This window comes from Mesoplodon densirostris, chromosome 2 (assembly GCF_025265405.1).
Source record: "Mesoplodon densirostris isolate mMesDen1 chromosome 2, mMesDen1 primary haplotype, whole genome shotgun sequence".
In the NCBI taxonomy this organism is placed as follows: domain Eukaryota; kingdom Metazoa; phylum Chordata; class Mammalia; order Artiodactyla; family Ziphiidae; genus Mesoplodon; species Mesoplodon densirostris.
Window position 1 is genome coordinate 103,322,518 of NC_082662.1, and position 19,301 is coordinate 103,341,818.

Consider the following 19,301-nt stretch of genomic DNA (forward strand, 5'->3'; position numbering starts at 1 on the left):
TAGATCTTTAGCCACTTTAAAATACTTAGTATATAACCTTTCAGGTATTTGCCCATATGAGAGAAAGTCACTTTTGTATATAAATTCCTAAATAAATTTAGAAAAGTTAGAAAAATGGGGAGGGTGGGAGAAGGATGTTTTTACAGAAAGCTAGAACATAGAAAAATCCTAAATCACACTAGTAGTTTTCCCCTTGAGTGTGGCTAACTTTGCAAAGTGTATTATCACCTCATCTTAAAATTTTTAAAAATCTGTTAAGAGGAAATTAAAATGTAATTCCTTCCCCCCCCCATCTCATCATAAAGAAATATGTAGCAAGCATTATCCTCAACAGTTTTAACATGCTACTGAATTCTCCCCAGGGTTTAGGTTTAGACCATTGTGATGCACTTTGTTTTGTTTGGCTGTGCTGTGTGCTGTGTGCTGCACAACTTACGGGATCTTAGTTGCCCAACCAGGGGTCGAACCTGGGCCCCCTGCAGTGGAAGTGTGGAGCCCCTTGCTGTGATGCGTTTTGAATACCGATTCTAAATCTTTAAAGATTTTTAAACTTCATCACTATACCTTTTTTGATGTTTCATAAGTACTTCATATGTTTCTCTAATTTATTGTCCTCCGTAATTAAGCAGTCAACAGCTCAAGACCAATGAGCTTCCGACTGAGGCTAAAGATTTGCCAGTTCCAGCATATCTCATATATCCATTTCCCAGTCATTTTTATTTTAAAAAGAGCAACATATGAAAATATTCAATAAATTATATAAATACTGCTATACAAAAGATAAGTAAAACTGAACTGATGGATGGTATGAGCTCTACCTTATAATATGAAATATTTGATAGCTTACATATGAAACTCCATACTTACTGTATAGAGAAGGTATGAGTGCAATACACAAAAATTTTAAGATGATTTTTAAAAAACCATAAATGAGGTTACATTATACAAATTATTCTGTAACCTGTTTTTCCTATACATGTACCTTCAAAACCACTGACCCATAATATTGTCAATTATACCTCAAAAAAAAAAAGGCACTGACCATTACCAACATAATAGGTTTAAAAAGTTCTAGGTTTAATTTGTATTCTTAATGTTAAACATCTTTTAATTTTTTTCTGGTGAGTGTTCACCTCTCAGTGATTTGTAAAAGGTCTCTGTACAGTAAGACTTTGACCTTATTTGATATATTGCAAATATTTTTTTTCTGAATTGGGCAGGAATCTTTTATACTTTTTAATACTTTACAAGTAGAAGGGTAAGAGCACAACCATGGTGCTAGACTACTGGGTTCAAAATTTGGATGATGCTTTCTAGCTAATAAAACTTCAGCAAATTAATCAGCACCTGTTACAGTTTGTGTATGGGAACAACAGTATGTAATTCCATAGGCTTTTGTGAGGATCCAATTATTTTTCTATTCATGTAAGTTTAGTTCATGTACCTAAAGTGCTTGGAACAGTGCTCAGCACATACTAAGCTTTATGTGTTACTTATGATGATGATCATCATAGATGACATATATGGAGTCACTGTATTTCTTTAGTCTTGTTTGGTAATTAAGAAGTCATTTAGAACTACCTCTTTCATTTTATTTTGGCCGCACTGAGCAGCATGCAAACTTCCCCGACCAGGGATCGAACCCGTGTTCCCTGCATCGGAAGCACGGAGTCTTAACCACTGGACCACCAGGTAAGTCCAACTATCTCTTTATTTGAAATACTTATAAATCAAAAGTTTCCAACTTCTTGTACATGTTGAAAACCTTCAATAAAGATCTCTTGGGTACAAAATATGGTCCTGGTGACTCAAAATTAATTCTACAAACATTATTATAAAGTCATACTTATTTTGAAAGTCTAAAGTTCTTTTTTTTTTTTTTGTACGTGGGCCTCTCACTGTTGTGGCCTCTCCCGTTGCGGAGCACAGGCTCCGGACGCGCAGGCTCAGCGGCCATGGCTCATGGGCCCAGCCGTTCCGCGGCATGTGGGATCCTCCCAGACCGGGGCACGAACCCGTGTCCCCTGCATCGGCAGGCAGACTCTCAACCACTGCTCCACCAGGGAAGCCCGAAAGTTCTTTTTTTAAATGGCAAAAACACAAAACAAAACAAGCCACCACTATGTTGAAATTTTTTATTTTGCTGAAATGTACAAACAATATAACAGTCCACATTCTATGCTTTCTAAACATGTAACCACTGATGATTTCCATAAGATGCTGTTGTTCTTCACAGTTCAGATGTTTGATCTTCTGTGAAAGCCCAACATGCCTTCCTTTCTACCCACCAGATTAGTCTTTTTCAGAAGTCTTGCCGTATGTTTTCTTTGTTTGCCTCTCCATGTTGCTGCTTCATTTGAAAGAGTTCATTTTCTAATTGTACAATAGTCCTTTCAATCTCATAATTCTTACTGACCAGGGATACCCAACTAGAAAAAAAAAAAGGGGGGGGGAAATTACTTAATGTGAACTTTCCCTTATAAGATTTTCATAGTATATATATATTTTCAGCCAGGGTCATAACACTAACCTTCACTTTTAGCTTTACATTTTCAAAAACTGAGGTGTAATTAGGCGGGAAAGTGAGTAAAGGGTGTATAGGACCTCTCTATTACTTCTTAAAATTGCATGTGAACCTACAATTATCTCAAAATAAAAAGTTTAATTTAAAAAAGAACAAATTAGAAAGAGCTGAAGAGATATGAAAGATTGAAGTTGGTATTTAATTGGATTAACAAAAAAGGAGAGAAAATAGGGCAGAGGCAATAAAGAAAAATGATGAAGAAATTTCTACAACTGCTAAGATAAAATTCCATAGATTCAAGGAATCTTCCCCTTCCCCCAGAAAAAATCTCTAGGACAAATGAAAAGAAACACACATGTACATGTAGATTATATTATTTTGAAGAACAGTGTGGAAAGATGCATAATAGACTGATAACATGGGGTACTTAGAGGATGAGGGGAAGGTGGAACAAGGACAATGATGTGGGTGATGGAGGCAGGGAGGTTAGGGAAAGAGCAAATCAAAAACCAAAAGAAATGATAAAAAAATCATGACTATATTCAGAGACTTGTACAAACTTATTTGAATACATGAAGAACAACATTAAAAAAACAAAATATATAAACAAAGGGAAAAAACCCCTGAGACACATAAAATTATCAAGAAAGTATGGAATCTCCCTCCTGCAAGAGTTAAAAAATAGACTTTTTTCCTTTTAAAAGGAGAATATAGGTAAAATCCTATTCAGAGCAGAAGTACTGGACAGAAAGCAGGGTGCTCTAAGATCAGAATAAATTAGCAGTGGTTCAGTTTTTGTTTATAACTCTCATTTCCTTCCGAGCCCATACTTCAGAAAGAGGAAGAGGCGGTGAAGAGTGGGATTCAGAAAACAGCATTTCTTTGACACCTGTAGCACCCCATTTGAATACTGTTTGAATTATTTTGTTGAATCTTGATCTTAAAATGTGCTAAGCTATTTCAAAGGTGATGGGATTGTAGATACTCACGTTGACTCCATTTCTCTTAATTTAGATCCAGCTGTAAGTTGCATGTTCTTTCGCTGCCAGTTTAAGTCTTGAATATGTTTCCTGTAAAAAAAATTATTTATACAACCCACCTACATTCTAAAGTAAGACTAAAATCAGCAGAAAAATCTATAACTAATATAATATATCTTTAATCCTTTGAGAAGAACAGATATATATATGTGTATATATATATACACATATATAGTCATAGACTAATTCCAGGAAATAACTTACTTTTTTTTTTAACTTTCTTCTCATTATTTTTCAATTACAAATTTCATAAAACATGCTCATGGTGAAGAATTAAATACACACACACAAGCATGCACACAAACAGATTAAAAATCCAAAGTCCCTCCTCCCATGTGCTTCTCCTTCTCCCTGATAACTTTTGTTCAGTTTTTGGTGAGTGTCTTTCCAGATTCTTTCCTGTATATGTATGTGCATGTATAGATTAGGGTGTTTTGTTTGCTTGTGTTTTTAACATAAATCAGATTATACATGTTATTCTACAACCTTTTCCCCTTCTAAAAGTACCTTTTCAATGTCTGCAGACTTGCAAACTGCAAATGACCTGGTAATGTTTTCAGACCTCTGGTCTATTTCTCCTCAACTCAGGTAGGGCAAACCCAATACTAGACACTGGACAGAGTGGATCATCAATTATTTACTGTCATATGACTATAGTGCAATGGTTCCTTTTTCTTCTCATTCTATTTATTAAGATTCACCTCAACTTTGTTCTAAAATAAGAAGAAAAACAATTTACCTTAACTTCTGGAGCTCTTTCTGTGCATGTTCAATCATATGAACTAGATTTCTAAAAAAGAAAAAGAAAATCAGATTAATGTACATTAAAATCACGTAGTACCAACTAAAAGTGTACTATCTAGTTGATACAAGGTCAAGTTTTTCTGCTAAAAATAGTTAATATTAGTTGAGCTCTCTGTGTCAAACACCATGTTAGACACTCTATAAAACTAATTTAATTCTCGTAAGAATTCTTTGAGGTAGGTATGATTATCCCTATTTCACATGTTAGGACACTATACTCAGAAAGATGAAGTAACTTGGTCAAGGTAACATGGTTAAGTGTCAGAGGTGAATTCTACTTCAGGTCTTTTAAACTCTTGAGCCTAAGCCATTTACTGATATTCTGATTTTGTGTACTTACATCATGTCTTAAACTGTTATTGTCTTTTCATAGACAAGATGGGAAGTATCTGATGAGTGCACTCATTTACACTCCCTTTTATCTCTTTATTTCTTTACCTACATTTATCTTGTCACTCTCCTGTCTACTGCTAGCTAGAGAGAAGAAAAAAACTGTGTGGAAGGCTATAGATTCAGATTCCAGTCCAAGTCAGCTCTAATGAGCAGAGGGGAGAAGTTGAGCCATAGAGTTCCATGTGATTATTATCATTAGAGAAGTGATTCAAGGGTAAAATTCAAAATCTTTTCCTAAATAACAGCTTTACTGAGATATAATTTACATACCATATTAATTCCCTCTTAAGGCAGGAGAGTCCATTTCAACCACATTGGCCCTACTATGCTCTCGCTCTAGATCCAGTATTGTTTCCCGGCTTTTGTGACTCAAATTTCCTGCTGCCCTTCTGAGTTATTCTCCTACCTCCACTGAGTGATTTCCTATAACTAACTCCAATTCTCTAGAGATTTGGTCTTCAAAAAGTGGTGCCTCTCCAGCTTTCCTTTAGCTCATCCCAATTTCCCTGACTTTGACACTTATTCCATGCTGAGGACAATAAAGCTTAGTACTCTATTCCTGACCTCCGACAATTAATAGGGAGCTTTCTTTTGAATCACCTCTTCCTGAAAGCCCAGTTTGTGGTCTTCTCCCTGCTTCCAGCCTCCCTCTTAAGTACACAGGTTTCTCCTCAAGTACTCTGAATGCTGAAACTGATCACACTGCATCATGGGAGTCAGAAGACTTGGCTTCTAGTCCCAGCTCTGCCCTAAATAGCTATGTTTCCTTTGATGAGTCACCTGACATCACTAGGGCTAAATCTGTTTATTTGTAAAATTAGGGGCTGACCTTGAAGGTTTCCCCTCAGTTTCAAGTACAGAATTCTCTCCTTATTAATGAAATACTATTTTTTTAAAGCAGTTCTGCACCAAGACCTACTTAGAGCTAAAAGCTCTCTGCCTAGCATATTTGACACCCTCAAATCCTATCATGAAGAAAGAAAATATAGTACAGCTCCTCTGGAGAAGCATCCATTGGGTTTGAAGGAGACAAAATATGTGCAGGAGAATGACCAACACTATAAAGTGTTATGTAATTAAATGTAAAACAAGTGATGTGCATAATAATTTGTATAGTTACTCAGAAGAGAGAGAGAGTACCAGAGGCAGAATTTTAATCAGGGAAGAAAAGGAAACAGATTAAAGTTGGGCTTTAAATAAGTTGAATTTGGGTAGAATAGTTAAAGGTATTCCAGGAGGAGATAAGGCCTGAGTAAAGGTTCGGAGGCAGAGTTTATGATAATCACCAAGGAGAGGACTAGTTTGGCTGGAGTGAAAGTCTACAACTGAGGTATAGCCTTTTGCTTTGAATATCATGTTAAATAGCCTGGACCTTACCTTGTAGGTAAGGGAAAATTATTAAAGTTTTCTAGGCAAGATGAAAGCAATGCTCTCTTCAATTTAATGCCTCCTCCCCACCCCCCTTCCCCTCACCTATGTTCTCCTCCATTCCTGGAATGTTCTTGCTCTCCTTTAAACATCCAAATCTCACCCTTTTCTGGAACCCCTGTACACTGTTGGTGGGAATGTAAATTGGTGCAGCTACTATGGAAAATAGTATGGAGGGTCCTAAAAAAAAAAAACCTAAAAATAGGACTATCACATGATACAGCAATTCCACTCCTGGGTATATGTCCGGAAAAAATGAAAACTCTAATTCGAAAAGATACACGCACCCCAATGTTCACAGCAGCACTATTTACAATAGCCAAAACATGGAAGCAACCCAAATGTCCATCAACAGATGACTGTATTAAGATATGGTGCATATATACACATATACAATGGAATATTACTCAGTCATAAAAAAGAAATACTGCCATATGCAGCAATGTGGATGGCCCTAGAGAATATTATGCTTAGTGACATAAACAAATTGGACAGAGACAAATATTGTATGATGCCACTTATATGCAGAATCTAAAAAATAATACAAATGAAAATTCATGCAAAACAGAAACAGACTCACAGATATAGAAAACAAACTTGTGGTTAGCAAAGGTGAGAGAGAAGGGGAGTAGGGACAAATTATGGATATGGGATTAACAGATACAAACTACTATATATAAAAGAGATAAGCAACAAGGATATACTGTATAGCACAGGGAATTATACCCGTTATCTTGTAATAACCTACAGTATAATCTGCAAAAATACTAAATCATTATGCTGTATACCTCAAACTAACATAAAAATCAACTATACTTCAATAACCCCCACCCCCATCCCCTAATCTCACCCTTTTATAATGGTCCTAATCCTTAATGTCCCTTTCTTTGGATCTCTGTAGTTTATGGACCACAACACACAATGCAGCACTTGCCCCCATACTGCCAAAAATGAACTACTAGTTATCTGGCTTAGAATATCTTGCCTCCTCAACTAGATAAAGCTTCCTGAGGACAAAGATCACATTTTTCCCCTTTGTGAAATACACATTTTGGGGATTGATTTGTTCTCAAATTTCTTAATCATCCCAACCCCATTTTCCCTTTATTTTCCTTGCAACATATTCACAATAGAAACTGAATTGTTTGTTCTGCAGTTTCTTAAATTTGGAATTTTGTCCAAAGATCCTTATGTGGCCAATAGAAATTTAAACATGATTCTGAAAACTTGAGAAAAGGTATTTATTATTTTGTGATTTTTGCTTTACTGTTTCAGGAATCATACTCTAACAAATAGTTTTATGCACAGTTGTGACGTTCAATGGGCTTTTCTCCTTAAACTGTTAATAGAAACTCGGGATTTTGGGGCTCAAAGGAGCCATGGAGATCATCTGACCACTGAGTTTTACAAGTTGGAAACTGAACCCTAAATAGATAACAAAACCTAAAGCTAAAGCTAGTTATATGGAACAGAAACAGGAGCTAGTGGCACTTTTGTTTCTGGTGTTAATTCTCTACTTACAGTCAATTCTCATCATTTGCAGATTCTGTATATGTGAATTTGCCTACTCACTCAAATTTATGTGTAACCCCAAAATCAATACCTGCAGTGTTTTGTGATCATTCATGGACATGCTCAGAGTGGCAAAAAATTTTAGTTGCTGGGCACGCACATTTCCAGCTGCACTGGAACAAGGAGATACTCCACCTTCTTGTTTCAGGTCTCATGCAGGGATGACCAAAGGATAGAGTTTGATTTCCAACTCTGGCAAGTTACTTAACACTTCTGAACTTTATCTTCTCTTTTATAAAATAAAGAAAATACAGAATCTGCCAGGATGAGCTGTTTTAAAGGATTTAAGATTATAATCTATCTGAGATGTGTATATATACATATGTACATATTTCTCCCAGGAGAAATGGTTCAGTATTTGTTAATTCAGTATTCAAGACCACTTTATAAAGCACAACATGCAATGAGAGCTAACTGTATAAGCAACCCCCCACATTAAGGATTACATTCTACCAAGCTACGATTTGTAAATCAGACCTCAGAACTCATTATTGCAACATTACACAACAAATGTGTTAGGTTTACATCCCCTTAAACTTTGAGATGGGTCTCAAAGCCTTTCATATGGGTTGTAGTTCTAGGACATGACCCCAAGTGAAAGTCCAGCTATATTATTTTTATCCCACTTCTCCTACTCTACTTCCCACATTAAAAAAACAGACTGGTGAGTGGTCTTAGCACTGCAGGGTCGGGGGCAGAGGGGGTGCAGGGCCTGTGCCTCGGTCCCCTGCCTTCATTCGCTCTGGGGTCACCACTGGCAGTGCCATAAAGGAGCCAGGCGCCGTCCAGAGAGTCAAATCTCCACCCAGCATGGGGCACGTTTCTCCTCCAGCTGTAAACACGGTATTTCTTAAGTAAATATTTAATACACTCCCTCAGAAAGGCAGCCATGGGGGCACGAACCACACGTGGGTGAGAGGAAAGAATTCCATTCTCTTGTCCCAGTGCCTCTGGGATGAGAAGGTGCTAAGGCCTGCGACCTTAGTCCCGGTGCCCAGGAGGGGGCAGATGGAGCTGGTCTCCAAGGAAGAGACTGCATCCTCCCAGCTGGAGGTAAGAGGCAGGACCTGCTGGGGAGGAGGTGGCCGAGAGTGCACCTGTCTGCAGCACAGCCCTGTCCTCAGCAGAAGCTGCTAGTGAGCACCCTGTGGTGGCTGGGGGTCAAATGCCTGGCTGCAGCTCTTAGGAAAGGATGGGGCAAAGACCGGGGAGTTCATCCTCCTACGAGGCTATCTGTGTGTGTGTGGGCGGGGGGGGGGGGGTGAGAGTTTAAGTGGCAGATGAACACCGAGAGGGAGAAAGAAGCCTTGTACTGCTAACTGAGCCAGGCGGTCGGGCGGAGAGGGCAACGGAATAAGGCACTATGATCTGTCTTGCTGATTCCTCTCACTGAGGGGGATGGAGCTCAGATCTGTAGGGCTGAGGCCCAGATCCTCCCTCCAAAGGCTATCCTTTTCACAGATCCCAGGAGACAAGAATAACTGACTGCTATTTTAAGGGTTGGAAACTCCTAGAACTTGGACAGGACTAACAAATTGGTGGCGCTGAGATGATGGCAGCCGCTCTGGCGGCTGCCAGGCCCGAGACCCAGGTAAAAGGCAGGAAGAGACGACAAGGCTGACTCCAGTGGGAAGAGGTGAAGAGTGGCTAAGGGAGAGGACGGCTACCTGGGCCTAACTGAGGCTAGTGTGCCGACTGGGCAGAGCCAGCCTTGACTTCGGGCTGACTTCCACCCGGCTGCTGGGTGTCCGAGGTGGATGAAGTGGAGAACAGGGGAGGGAGAAGAGTCAGGCACTTGGGGCTAACAAGCTGGGCCTCAGAAGCTAGGGAAGGAGGTCCTGCCACCAAGCAAGGACGGGCTTGATGGCAGGACCTGTGGAGGCTGGCTACCCCGACTGAGGCTGCCCACCTCACCTGAAAGGTATGGCCACCTGTGACCTACAGCTCCAAGACCTTAGTCAGAGCTAAGAGACCTGGGGAGGGCAGAAGGGAAGGATAAGCAAAAGGTAAATAACCTGTTAGGCTTGAACCCTCACTAGGACTTCAGAGTGTGGGCTGCGGCCAGGGACAAGTGAGGGTGCCAAGTCCGGGGACTGTTTTTCCCACGTGCTCATGGACAGACAGACAGTTGCCCCCGAGGGAAGGCGGGGAGGTGGGGCAGAGAAGGGGTGCGCACTGCAGTCAGGGGATGTGCTCTCCCAGCTGCAGCTCACAGTAGACTCTAGGTTGTCTGAGAAGTCAGAGGGAAGAGACAAGAGACAGGTAATGACAAAGAATTTCAGCTGAGGCAGGGGAGGGAGGGGCCTGGTCACCTCCTGCTGCCCTGCTGGATCCTGCTAACCACAGCTAGCCATCTGCCCAGGAGGAGGAAGAGGACTTGAGAAAAGGCGGAAAGAATGTGAGCAAACATACTGCTGAGTTTGCAAGTCTGGGCTGATGCTGTGCTGGTCTCTCCTCAACTCCCAGGGCCGAAGGGCTGCGGCTCTCGGGGGAAGCCCTCCTTGGTCACATACCAACTTAAATGCCCTCCAACATCTCCCCTATCCATCCTATGCTGGTTTAGAGAAAACAAACAAAACAACTAAACACAAAAGAAGAATTCCTTTTCCCTTCCTTGCTTTGCTGTAATGGGGTTAGAAGCCAGGTGAGGGGCAACAGGGACAGCTCTCCTTCTCCTGCCAAGGGGAGAGGACACCCCACTTCAGAAGCCCAGGAGTAGGGAGGTTGCGAGAGTCGTTGGAGAGCGAAGAAAGGCTACAGACAGACACTGGAGGTGGGATCACAGGGTCACAGCCAACAAGCCCACAGGCACCTAATGGCCATGGTCCACCCCGTCAGCCAGGTCCATCCTTTCCCATCAGACACATTTACACTGAGGGTAGCCCCTAACAGTTAAGTCCCTGCAGTGAGGGAGATGATGGTCGACATTGTCACCATATGTGACACCACGGGGCCGGCACACAGGGCACGCCCCTCACTGTGAGGAGATGACAGTGGCAGCCGGTTCAGGACACCCTGTTCTTATGGCAATGGTCACAACTGGGTCTTGGGGACTCAAGCGGTGTCTGATGACCTGGACATCTGGCGGGTACATCTGGGAAGACGACGATGCAGGAGGCAGGAAGTGATGGGTGCCAAGCTCACAGAAGTGACAGATGCCTGCCGAAGACCCAGCTGTGTCCCAGGCAGAGGTTTGGCACAGTTTTTTCTGGGAATCATCCTCTGGGAGGAAGATCACTAACAGAAAGGTAGGCTTGAAAGCTGGGGTGGGCTGGCCGTTAAAACACCAGGCTGTACGAGATGATCACCCACTGTCCCTTTCCCCCTCAGAACTCCTGGTTTTAAAGGGCAGCAGAAGGAATGGATTCCCTCTGTAAGTCCTGGTGTGGCCCTGGGCTTCCAACTGCTTAAAGAGGACAAACCCAAAATACAGATCTTCTTTCTTGAGTTCTCCTGGCCAAGCCCTGGTCCTCCCCTTTCAGGTGGTTCTTGGCCTCTATCATCTCCAAGGCCCAAGGGCCAGCCAGGAGCAGGCCACCAGGGAGTCCTGCAGTTCCTGCACCTGGTGGGGAGGCAGCACAGAGGCCTCATTGTGGCTTCATGCCCCCCATTCCAGAAGAAATCCCCAAATTCTCCATGGAGGGGCAGGCCTTCTCTGGGGAAGTGAGGTGTTATAAGCAGAACTAAGAGATGGGTAAAAGAAAGAAGACAGGAAAAATAAAGGACAAAAACAAAATAGCTCCCTAACCCCTTATTAAAATTAAAAATGAAATTTATACATATGTTTTGTCCATTTTGAGTTTCTTTAAAGAAACTGGTGCCTGTCCACAGCATAGCTTCCTGTTCTTCTGAAGTCTTAATCGTTTAAATGTTTTTTAAAAAGCAGGGGAAAGGAAGACAAAAAATAAAAAAATTAAGCAAAACTAAAAGGAGGGGGAAAACCCAAACAAAAGCTTCACATTGCTGGAGATCCAGCTGTTGGGAGATTGCCAACCGGCCAAGCCACCGCCTGTACCCTCTGCCATCCTCTGTGCGAGACATGATGAGACTGTGGGTCCTGAGGATCAACCTAGTTTAAAAACACCCAAGATGCTTTGCCCTGAATTTTAAGCAGCACATGTGACCCACTACTGGGCATATACCCTGAGAAAACCATAATTCAAAAAGAGTCATATACCAAAATGTTCATTGCAGCTCTATTTACAATAGCCAGGACATGGAAACAACCTAAGTGTCCACCATCGGATGAATGGATAAAGAAGATGTGGCACATATATACAGTGGAATATTACTCAGCCATAAAAAGAAATGAAACTGAGCTATTTGTAATGAGGTGGATGGACCTAGAGTCTGTCATACAGAGTGAAGTAAGTCAGAAAGAGAAAGACAAATACCATATGCTAACATATATATATGGAATTTAAGAAAAAAAAATGTCATGAAGAACCTAGGGGTAAGACGGGAATAAAGACACAGACTTACTAGAGAATGGACTTGAGGATATGGGGAGGGGGAAGGGTAAGCTGTGACAAAGTGAGAGAGTGGCATGGACATATATACACTACCAAATGTAAAATAGATAGCTAGTGGGAAGCAGCCGCATAGCACAGGGAGATCAGGTCGGTGCTTTGTGACCACCTAGAGGGGTGGGATAGGGAGGGTGGGAGGGAGGGAGACGCAAGAGGGAAGAGATATGGGAACATATGTATATGTAAAACTGATTCACTTTGTTATAAAACAGAAACTAACACACCACTGTAAAGCAATTATACTCCAATAAAGATGTAAAAAAAAAAAAGACAATTATTTATCAAAATGACCACAAAAAAATACTTAGCATATTGGTAATATGTTATTAGCAATGTTCTAAATCACCTATTTGAGTGGTGGGTTCTTGCATGTTTGTTATATCATTAAACTGATAAATTGAGGGTAAAATACCTTACCACAAGTGTGATGACCTTGGAATACAACCAGCGATTCCAAAATACATAGCATAGTCCAAGAGTCTAAACTGATCCAGTTAAGGACACAGATCCTAAGAGGTTCCAAATCCTCAGGTCCAGGCCCAAGTCCTGGCCCTTCCTAGCCTAGCTCTGACTCTCCAGCCCCGCGGAATTGCTGATTTCTCTTCCCCTGGTTCTCCCTCCCAGGCTGCAGCCCCCTCTCTCCAGTACCTTAATCACTAAGATCATGAGTTCTGCTTCCTGGTTTTCCACAGGCACTTCCAGGCCTCTACCTGCTGCCAAGGGAAGGTGCTGGATGTCCCTGGTACCCATCCATCTGTATCTCCTTGACCCTTTCCTAGGGAGGGAGCCCCTAACAGGACAGCGTGTGGGTTTTGAGGTTAAAAAAAAGCTGGGTTTGAATCCCAGCAATAATTTACTTGCTATGTGATCTTGGATAAGTCTTTTAGTCTCTCTGAGTTTCAGTGTCTTCATCTTCAAAATAGGAACAATAAAACTTAGGGGAAAAAAAAGATGTGGCACATATATACAATGGAATATTACTCAGCCATAAAAAGAAACAAAACTGAGTGAGTTATTTGTAGTGAGGTGGATGGACATAGAGTCTGTCATACAGAGTGAAGTAAGTCAGAAAGAGAAAAACAAATACCGTATGCTAACACATATATATGGAATCTAAGGAAAAAAAAAAAAAAGGTCATGAAGGACCTAGGGGTAAGACGGGAATAGACACAGACCTACTAGAGAATGGACTTGAGGATATGGGGAGGGGGAAGGGTAAGCTGTGACAAAATGAGAGAGTGGCATGGACATATATACACTACCAAACGTAAGATAGCTAGTGGGAAGCAGCTGCATAGCACAGGGAGATCAGCTCGGTGCTTTGTGACCACCTAGAGGGGTGGGATAGGGAGGGTGGGAGGGAGGGAGACGCAAGAGGGAAGAGATATGGGAACATATGTGTATGTATAACTGATTCACTTTGTTATAAAGCAGAAACTAACACACCATTGTAAAGCAATTATACTCCAATAAAGATGTTAAAAAAAAAAAAGAAACAAAAAAGGCTTCTTACTCATTATACACTTTCCAGGCATTGCATCCATGCTGTGACATTAGTTCCAGATTCTCAATTCGAACCGCTTGATGCTCTAACTGGGCCATAGAATTGTTTACGCATTCTTGCCACGCAGTAATGTCATTTTTCTGACCCGAGGAAGGGGCTGGAAGTTCATATCTGAAATTAAACAACAATGAAATAAAACCACATATTCCTCCAAACCTTTCTTTCTCCTCCCAACAGAATGCCTCATGGGTCTATGCACACTGTAAAAACTACAGAAGACTGAAGATAAGATGCAGACCTTGCAATAATAAGAAATCTATTTATCCTAAGAAACAATCAATTTACAAATAAGATTTAGCATCATTATACACAGTAACAAAAAACTGTTCACTTCAATGAACAATTCAATAAGCTACACTGTGCATTCATATAACATACTGTTATATTAGCTATTAAATGTTATTAAAGAATAGTTAAAACATTAAGATGTTTGTAATACATTAAGGGAAAAAAGGATAGAAAAAAATATGTACCTACATCCATCCACCCTCCCACCCACGTACCTACACCCCTCTAGAGAAAAAATGGCAAAGGGATATAATAATTTTTACATTTTGAACTCAGGCTTTTCTCTGTCTTCATAACACCCAGTCCTTCAACACTGCCAACAGAGCCGGCAACATACACGCTTCATAAATCTCAGCTCATTACTGAGTTACTACAAACTAACTTCTAATTTCCATTTTGTTATTTTTACTAGGTATTGTAAAAACTCCAAATCATTCCTATGAAAAATTGAGGGATATGCAACTGGGATTAAGAAGTGATAAACCATTTTGTTTAAAAACAAAAAAAAAACAAAAAACAAGCTTTACACATGCTTCATGAATGCAGCATTTTGGGAACTTCTAATCATAACCCACAGTAAGAAATATTTTACACTGTGATCCAGTACACAGATACACACAGCTGAACAGACGTTTCACAAAACAAAACTTACCTTTACATGCAATGTGTTCTGATATTTTCTATCCTACTTCCTTAAAAAAGTGCTGTGGTGTCTTAATAAACTTAATTCACAATCTACTGCTTAAAGGATCGTGACCTACTTATGGGTTCAAAATATACTGTTATGAAGGAGTTACTATCATGAAAATCTTTAGAGCAGAAGCACCTGGAAACAGGAGAACTGAGGAGTCCTAGGAGTTTTCCTGCCTTTATCATTCAAGCCAGATAGGAAATGGAGCACAAGAAAAGAAAAAATCTGGTCCTTCGGTTCTATAGACTCAAATCCCTCTTTTAATCTGTACATATGCTGAGAGGATAACCCTATTGTTCATGTGGCCCTCTCTGCTCTGCCAGATTAGTTACTGGTTCTCATAATTTCATAGTCTTCTTAGAGCTGAAGGGGACCTCAGATGTTAAGCAACCCAATTCTCCAATTTAGTGGAAGTAACAAAAGGGTGTTTTGTTTTTTTTTCCTGAAACAGTTTTGTAGTAAAGTGGTGTGGGAAGGGAGACAGTAGAACCAAAGTCAAACTATGCAGGTACTGAGTTTACTAATGTTGCCTGTGTAGAGCAAAGCACTACATGTCTAATCAGGAACGTTTCCTCGGGAATTCTTAAACATGAACTTAGTTACAATTTACCATTCCCCTGTTATTGGATTTGAAAATAGTTTGCTTTTTTTTTTTTTTTTTTTTTGCGGTACACGGGCCTCTCACTGTTGTAGCCTCTCCCCCGTTGCGGAGCACAGGCTCCAGACACACAGGCTCAGCGGCCATGGCTCACGGGCCCAGCCGCTCCACGGCATGTGGGATCTTCCCGGACTGGGGCACGAACCCGTGTCCCCTGCATCGGCAGGCGGACTCTCAACCACTGCGCCACCAGGGAAGCCCTAGTTTGCATTTTTAAATAATGGTGCAAAGAATATTTTTGAACATTAACACAAGATTATATGAACCACTATTATAACTATTACACGAAAAAACATAAATGCATAAAAACAGACAAGAATTTTTTCTTTTGCACATTTTAACATGCCTACAGCAGTTTTACTAATAAATTAAAATTAAACAATGATTTGAGGCCAGCTGAACCCAGAAATAGGACTTACCGTTTCATACTGAGCAATTCAATTGGTTGTCGAGCAGCCAATCTTTCAAATTCATTTCTCATTATGTCGGTCTGATGTGTAAATTGAAGAAAGAATTATTTCCAAAATCATATCAACAAACTGTATTACTATCCATTATTAACGGATCATTTCCCTTCCCCCCAGGTCTTCTCTGCAGTCAGTGCTCTCTAGAATCTGGAGAAGTGCACAGGCACACACACACTTCATATGTAAAGGGGCCCTCAGAGAAAAGGATTAATCCTAAATCAGTGGTTCTCAGTCCAGCACACATTTAGAATCAAATAGGAGTTTCGAAAACAATTCCAATACAATTCACATTATCACTCCTCTCCCCCACTACAGGACATGATTATAACTTTTGCTTTTAACTCACCAGTTGATCGTAAAGTCAAGCCAGTGTTGAGAACTATGGATCTAAGTATTCACGGGGGGCATGGGAAGAGAGAAGAGGACTTGGGACATAAAATAATTTGCTTTAGCGCTATGAGCCTAAACCTATACTTTCTTTTTGATCCTGGCTGCTCTTTTCACTTTACTCTTTGCAAAGGAGTAACAGGGGAAGGGACAAAAGGACCTGGTTCTGCTGTTTGCTCTAACAATTTTACTATTTTTTAAAAAATGTGAGGTAGCTCTACCTCTTTAAGTCCAGTGTTTTGGTCAACATCCTATTCCATTTAGACTAAAGAGAAGGCAAAAAAGACCTTCCAGAGGTCACATTCCTTGCTTAAAAAATGTGCATTAAGCATGTCTTCATTGGAGAAAGCCTTTTTTTGGACTATTGCTGAGTTTCACACAACTCTAAGAAAATGTGGTTACTTAGTTTCCTGCAGAAGCTAAGGCATTCTAGCTAGAAGGCTATGCACAGCGACAGAGTAAAAACTAACAATTAGGTAAGACAGAAACTACAAAAATATAGTACAAGCCAGTCTTCAGCCACATAACATCACATGGGCTAGTAAGTGACAGATAGGGCATTTTAACTCAACTCTCTTCAAAGAATGAGCCAATGCTCACAGGGCTAAGTCATAAGAAGAACTCCAGGCATGAATTGCACACATTAAGCATTCATTATACTGCCTTAGGCACTCTTCATACATTCAGTGATAAATATCTGGGTTCCTATTGCGTGCCAAACACTGTTTAGGTGATGAAAATACAGTGCTGAAGTAGACAAAAGAGATCCCTGCTCATAGAGCATTCTCATTCTCAGCTTAGACAGGCTTTCCTCAGCCATCCTATCTAAAGCAGTCACCCAGTCACTCTATATCACATCATTACTTTAATTCTCTGTATAGCTTTATCAATAATTTGATATTTTCTGATTTATCTGTCTCCACACTCTAGAACTTAAACTCCTGTTCCCCAATAACTCTAATAGAATCGATTTTCAAAAATAGTTGTTAAATGAATTAATGAAAGAGCAGTTCAAAGGCAGTTTGAGGAGTGCTTAAGGTCTTGGGCAAATTAGTTAGCCTAAGCTGCAGTTTTCCCATCTAAAAAATTGGGATAAGCATACAGTTATATAGTTCACAGAGCTGTTTTTAGGACTGAGACAGTGAACCCAGTACACTATTAGCTTCTACTATTAGAAAGCGTTAACTAATCAGTATACTAATTATAAAGACAGGAAACATAGCTTGTATCTAAAAGAGGTAAAAAGAAAACTGGCTCAAATATTTAAAGTTTGTGACTGAATGCAGTTATCTAAAACTTTTGGAAACAAGCTAATAAGTACCCATTACTGTCCTTAGTTCTTTTTTTTTTTTTTGTTTGTTTGTTTATTTTTACTTGTTGACAGTTTGCTTTATTTATTTATTTATTTTTGGCTGTGTTGGGTCTTCGTTTCTGTGCGAGGGCTTTCTCTAGTTGTGGAGAGCGGGGGCCACTCTTCATCGCGGTGCGCGGGCCTCTCACTATTGCGGCCTCTCTTGTTGCGGAGCACAGGCTCCAGACGCGCAGGCTCAGTAATTTTGGCTCACGGGCCCAGTTGCTCCGCGGCATGTGGGATCTTCCCAGACCGGGGCACGAACCCGTGTCCCCTGCATCGGCAGGCAGACTCTCAACCACTGCGCCACCAGGGAAGCCCCTGTCCTTAGTTCTTAATGTGATAACATCTATATTTGGGCAACATCATTTACAAAAAGCATGGGAAAACAGCATGCCATAGGAACACCTCTCTCCTACTTAAAACTTAACCAATATTTTTTTCATGTTACCTCAATAGGAAATCCTGCGTTTTAATAACAGAATTCTTTCATAAATAAATGGTTAACTGAAATGGGGGAAAAAAACGGATCATGTATGTACTAAAATGCCTAACAGAATCCATTAACTTAGAAATGATATTTTACATTTCATTCAGCTAATTAGACCCTAAATAGTATTTTGGGTGCACCTCTAGGCTAAATATCTAAATGGTTTGATATGGTTCACTTAGATATGATTTATCTACAGTTATTCACGTCCACCCAGTACTTTTGATACAAAGGCCGCCCTCCAGTGGTTCTCAGAGGCTTAGGTAATTAGGCTTTTGTAAATATATTTAAAAACCCTAGATCACTTGTTTTACAGTAGTCCTTAATTAGAGAGAAGAGGATCCCTTTGAGAATTTACGCAATAAACCTATCTCGGAAAAACGTAACACTAACTTTTGCATTGTTAGGTCAGTTCGCGGAGCCCCAGAAAGTCCTTCCGTGGATCTCAGAATAAGAACCCCGGGGAAGGCTTATCTGTGTAGCTATTTTCAACTGACTGACAATACCTATACAACAGGGTAAGTAGTAGCTAAGCAAGTAACAGTTAAAGCTGGAATTTAAAATTGACTTCTACGTGGCGAAGCCTCTCGATCCAAGGATTCACAGGATCCTGGTTCATACGCTAGGCTCAAAAACATCAATCACACTTACTTCAAAAGCGGAATAATCCGGGGCTGTCAGGTAGCTCAGGTAGTTCTTGGTAGGTCGGTATCTGCGTGTTTCCTCCTCCACCAATGCCGCAGCCTAAGAACGAGAACAGGGGCCAGGGTAGAGGCAGCAAGTTGTTAAGCGATTCTTCCAGCACTAAGGGCCAGCGAGCGCTGAGTCAGTTACACAGACACCCCGAACTTACCGCTTCCCGCACACCAGGCGCTTCATAACCTTGGTCAAAATACGGCAGCGCATCCACCACCACCTCTCCAGCCACCAAACCCGTACCCGCCATTCTTAGGTTCGCCGGAGTTTTCCGAGTCTGCGCGGGCTCAGGTTCACTAAATACTCCTGCGCCCGACGCTAACGTAATGACGTCCCCTGCGCATCAGCTTTGGCGCCTGCTAAGTTAATTCTGAGGGCGCGCTCGCTAGAAATTGCCCGGCCATTTTGTTTTGGTCGGA

At 40.9% G+C, this 19,301-nt stretch overlaps 1 protein-coding gene across 1 annotated transcript; it reads right to left on the minus strand.

Annotated features, from left to right (window-relative positions):
* Positions 1-2,129: 2,129 nt before the first annotated feature.
* BCAS2 (BCAS2 pre-mRNA processing factor) lies at positions 2,130-19,301 on the minus strand. Its single transcript, XM_060086619.1, has 7 exons — positions 19,040-19,301; positions 18,838-18,930; positions 15,911-15,981; positions 13,804-13,965; positions 4,304-4,354; positions 3,514-3,594; positions 2,130-2,429 (listed from the first exon to the last, which is right to left on the minus strand). The coding sequence occupies exons 1-7, from the start codon at positions 19,130-19,132 to the stop codon at positions 2,303-2,305; spliced, it is 678 nt and encodes a 225-aa protein (XP_059942602.1). The 5' UTR covers positions 19,133-19,301; the 3' UTR covers positions 2,130-2,302.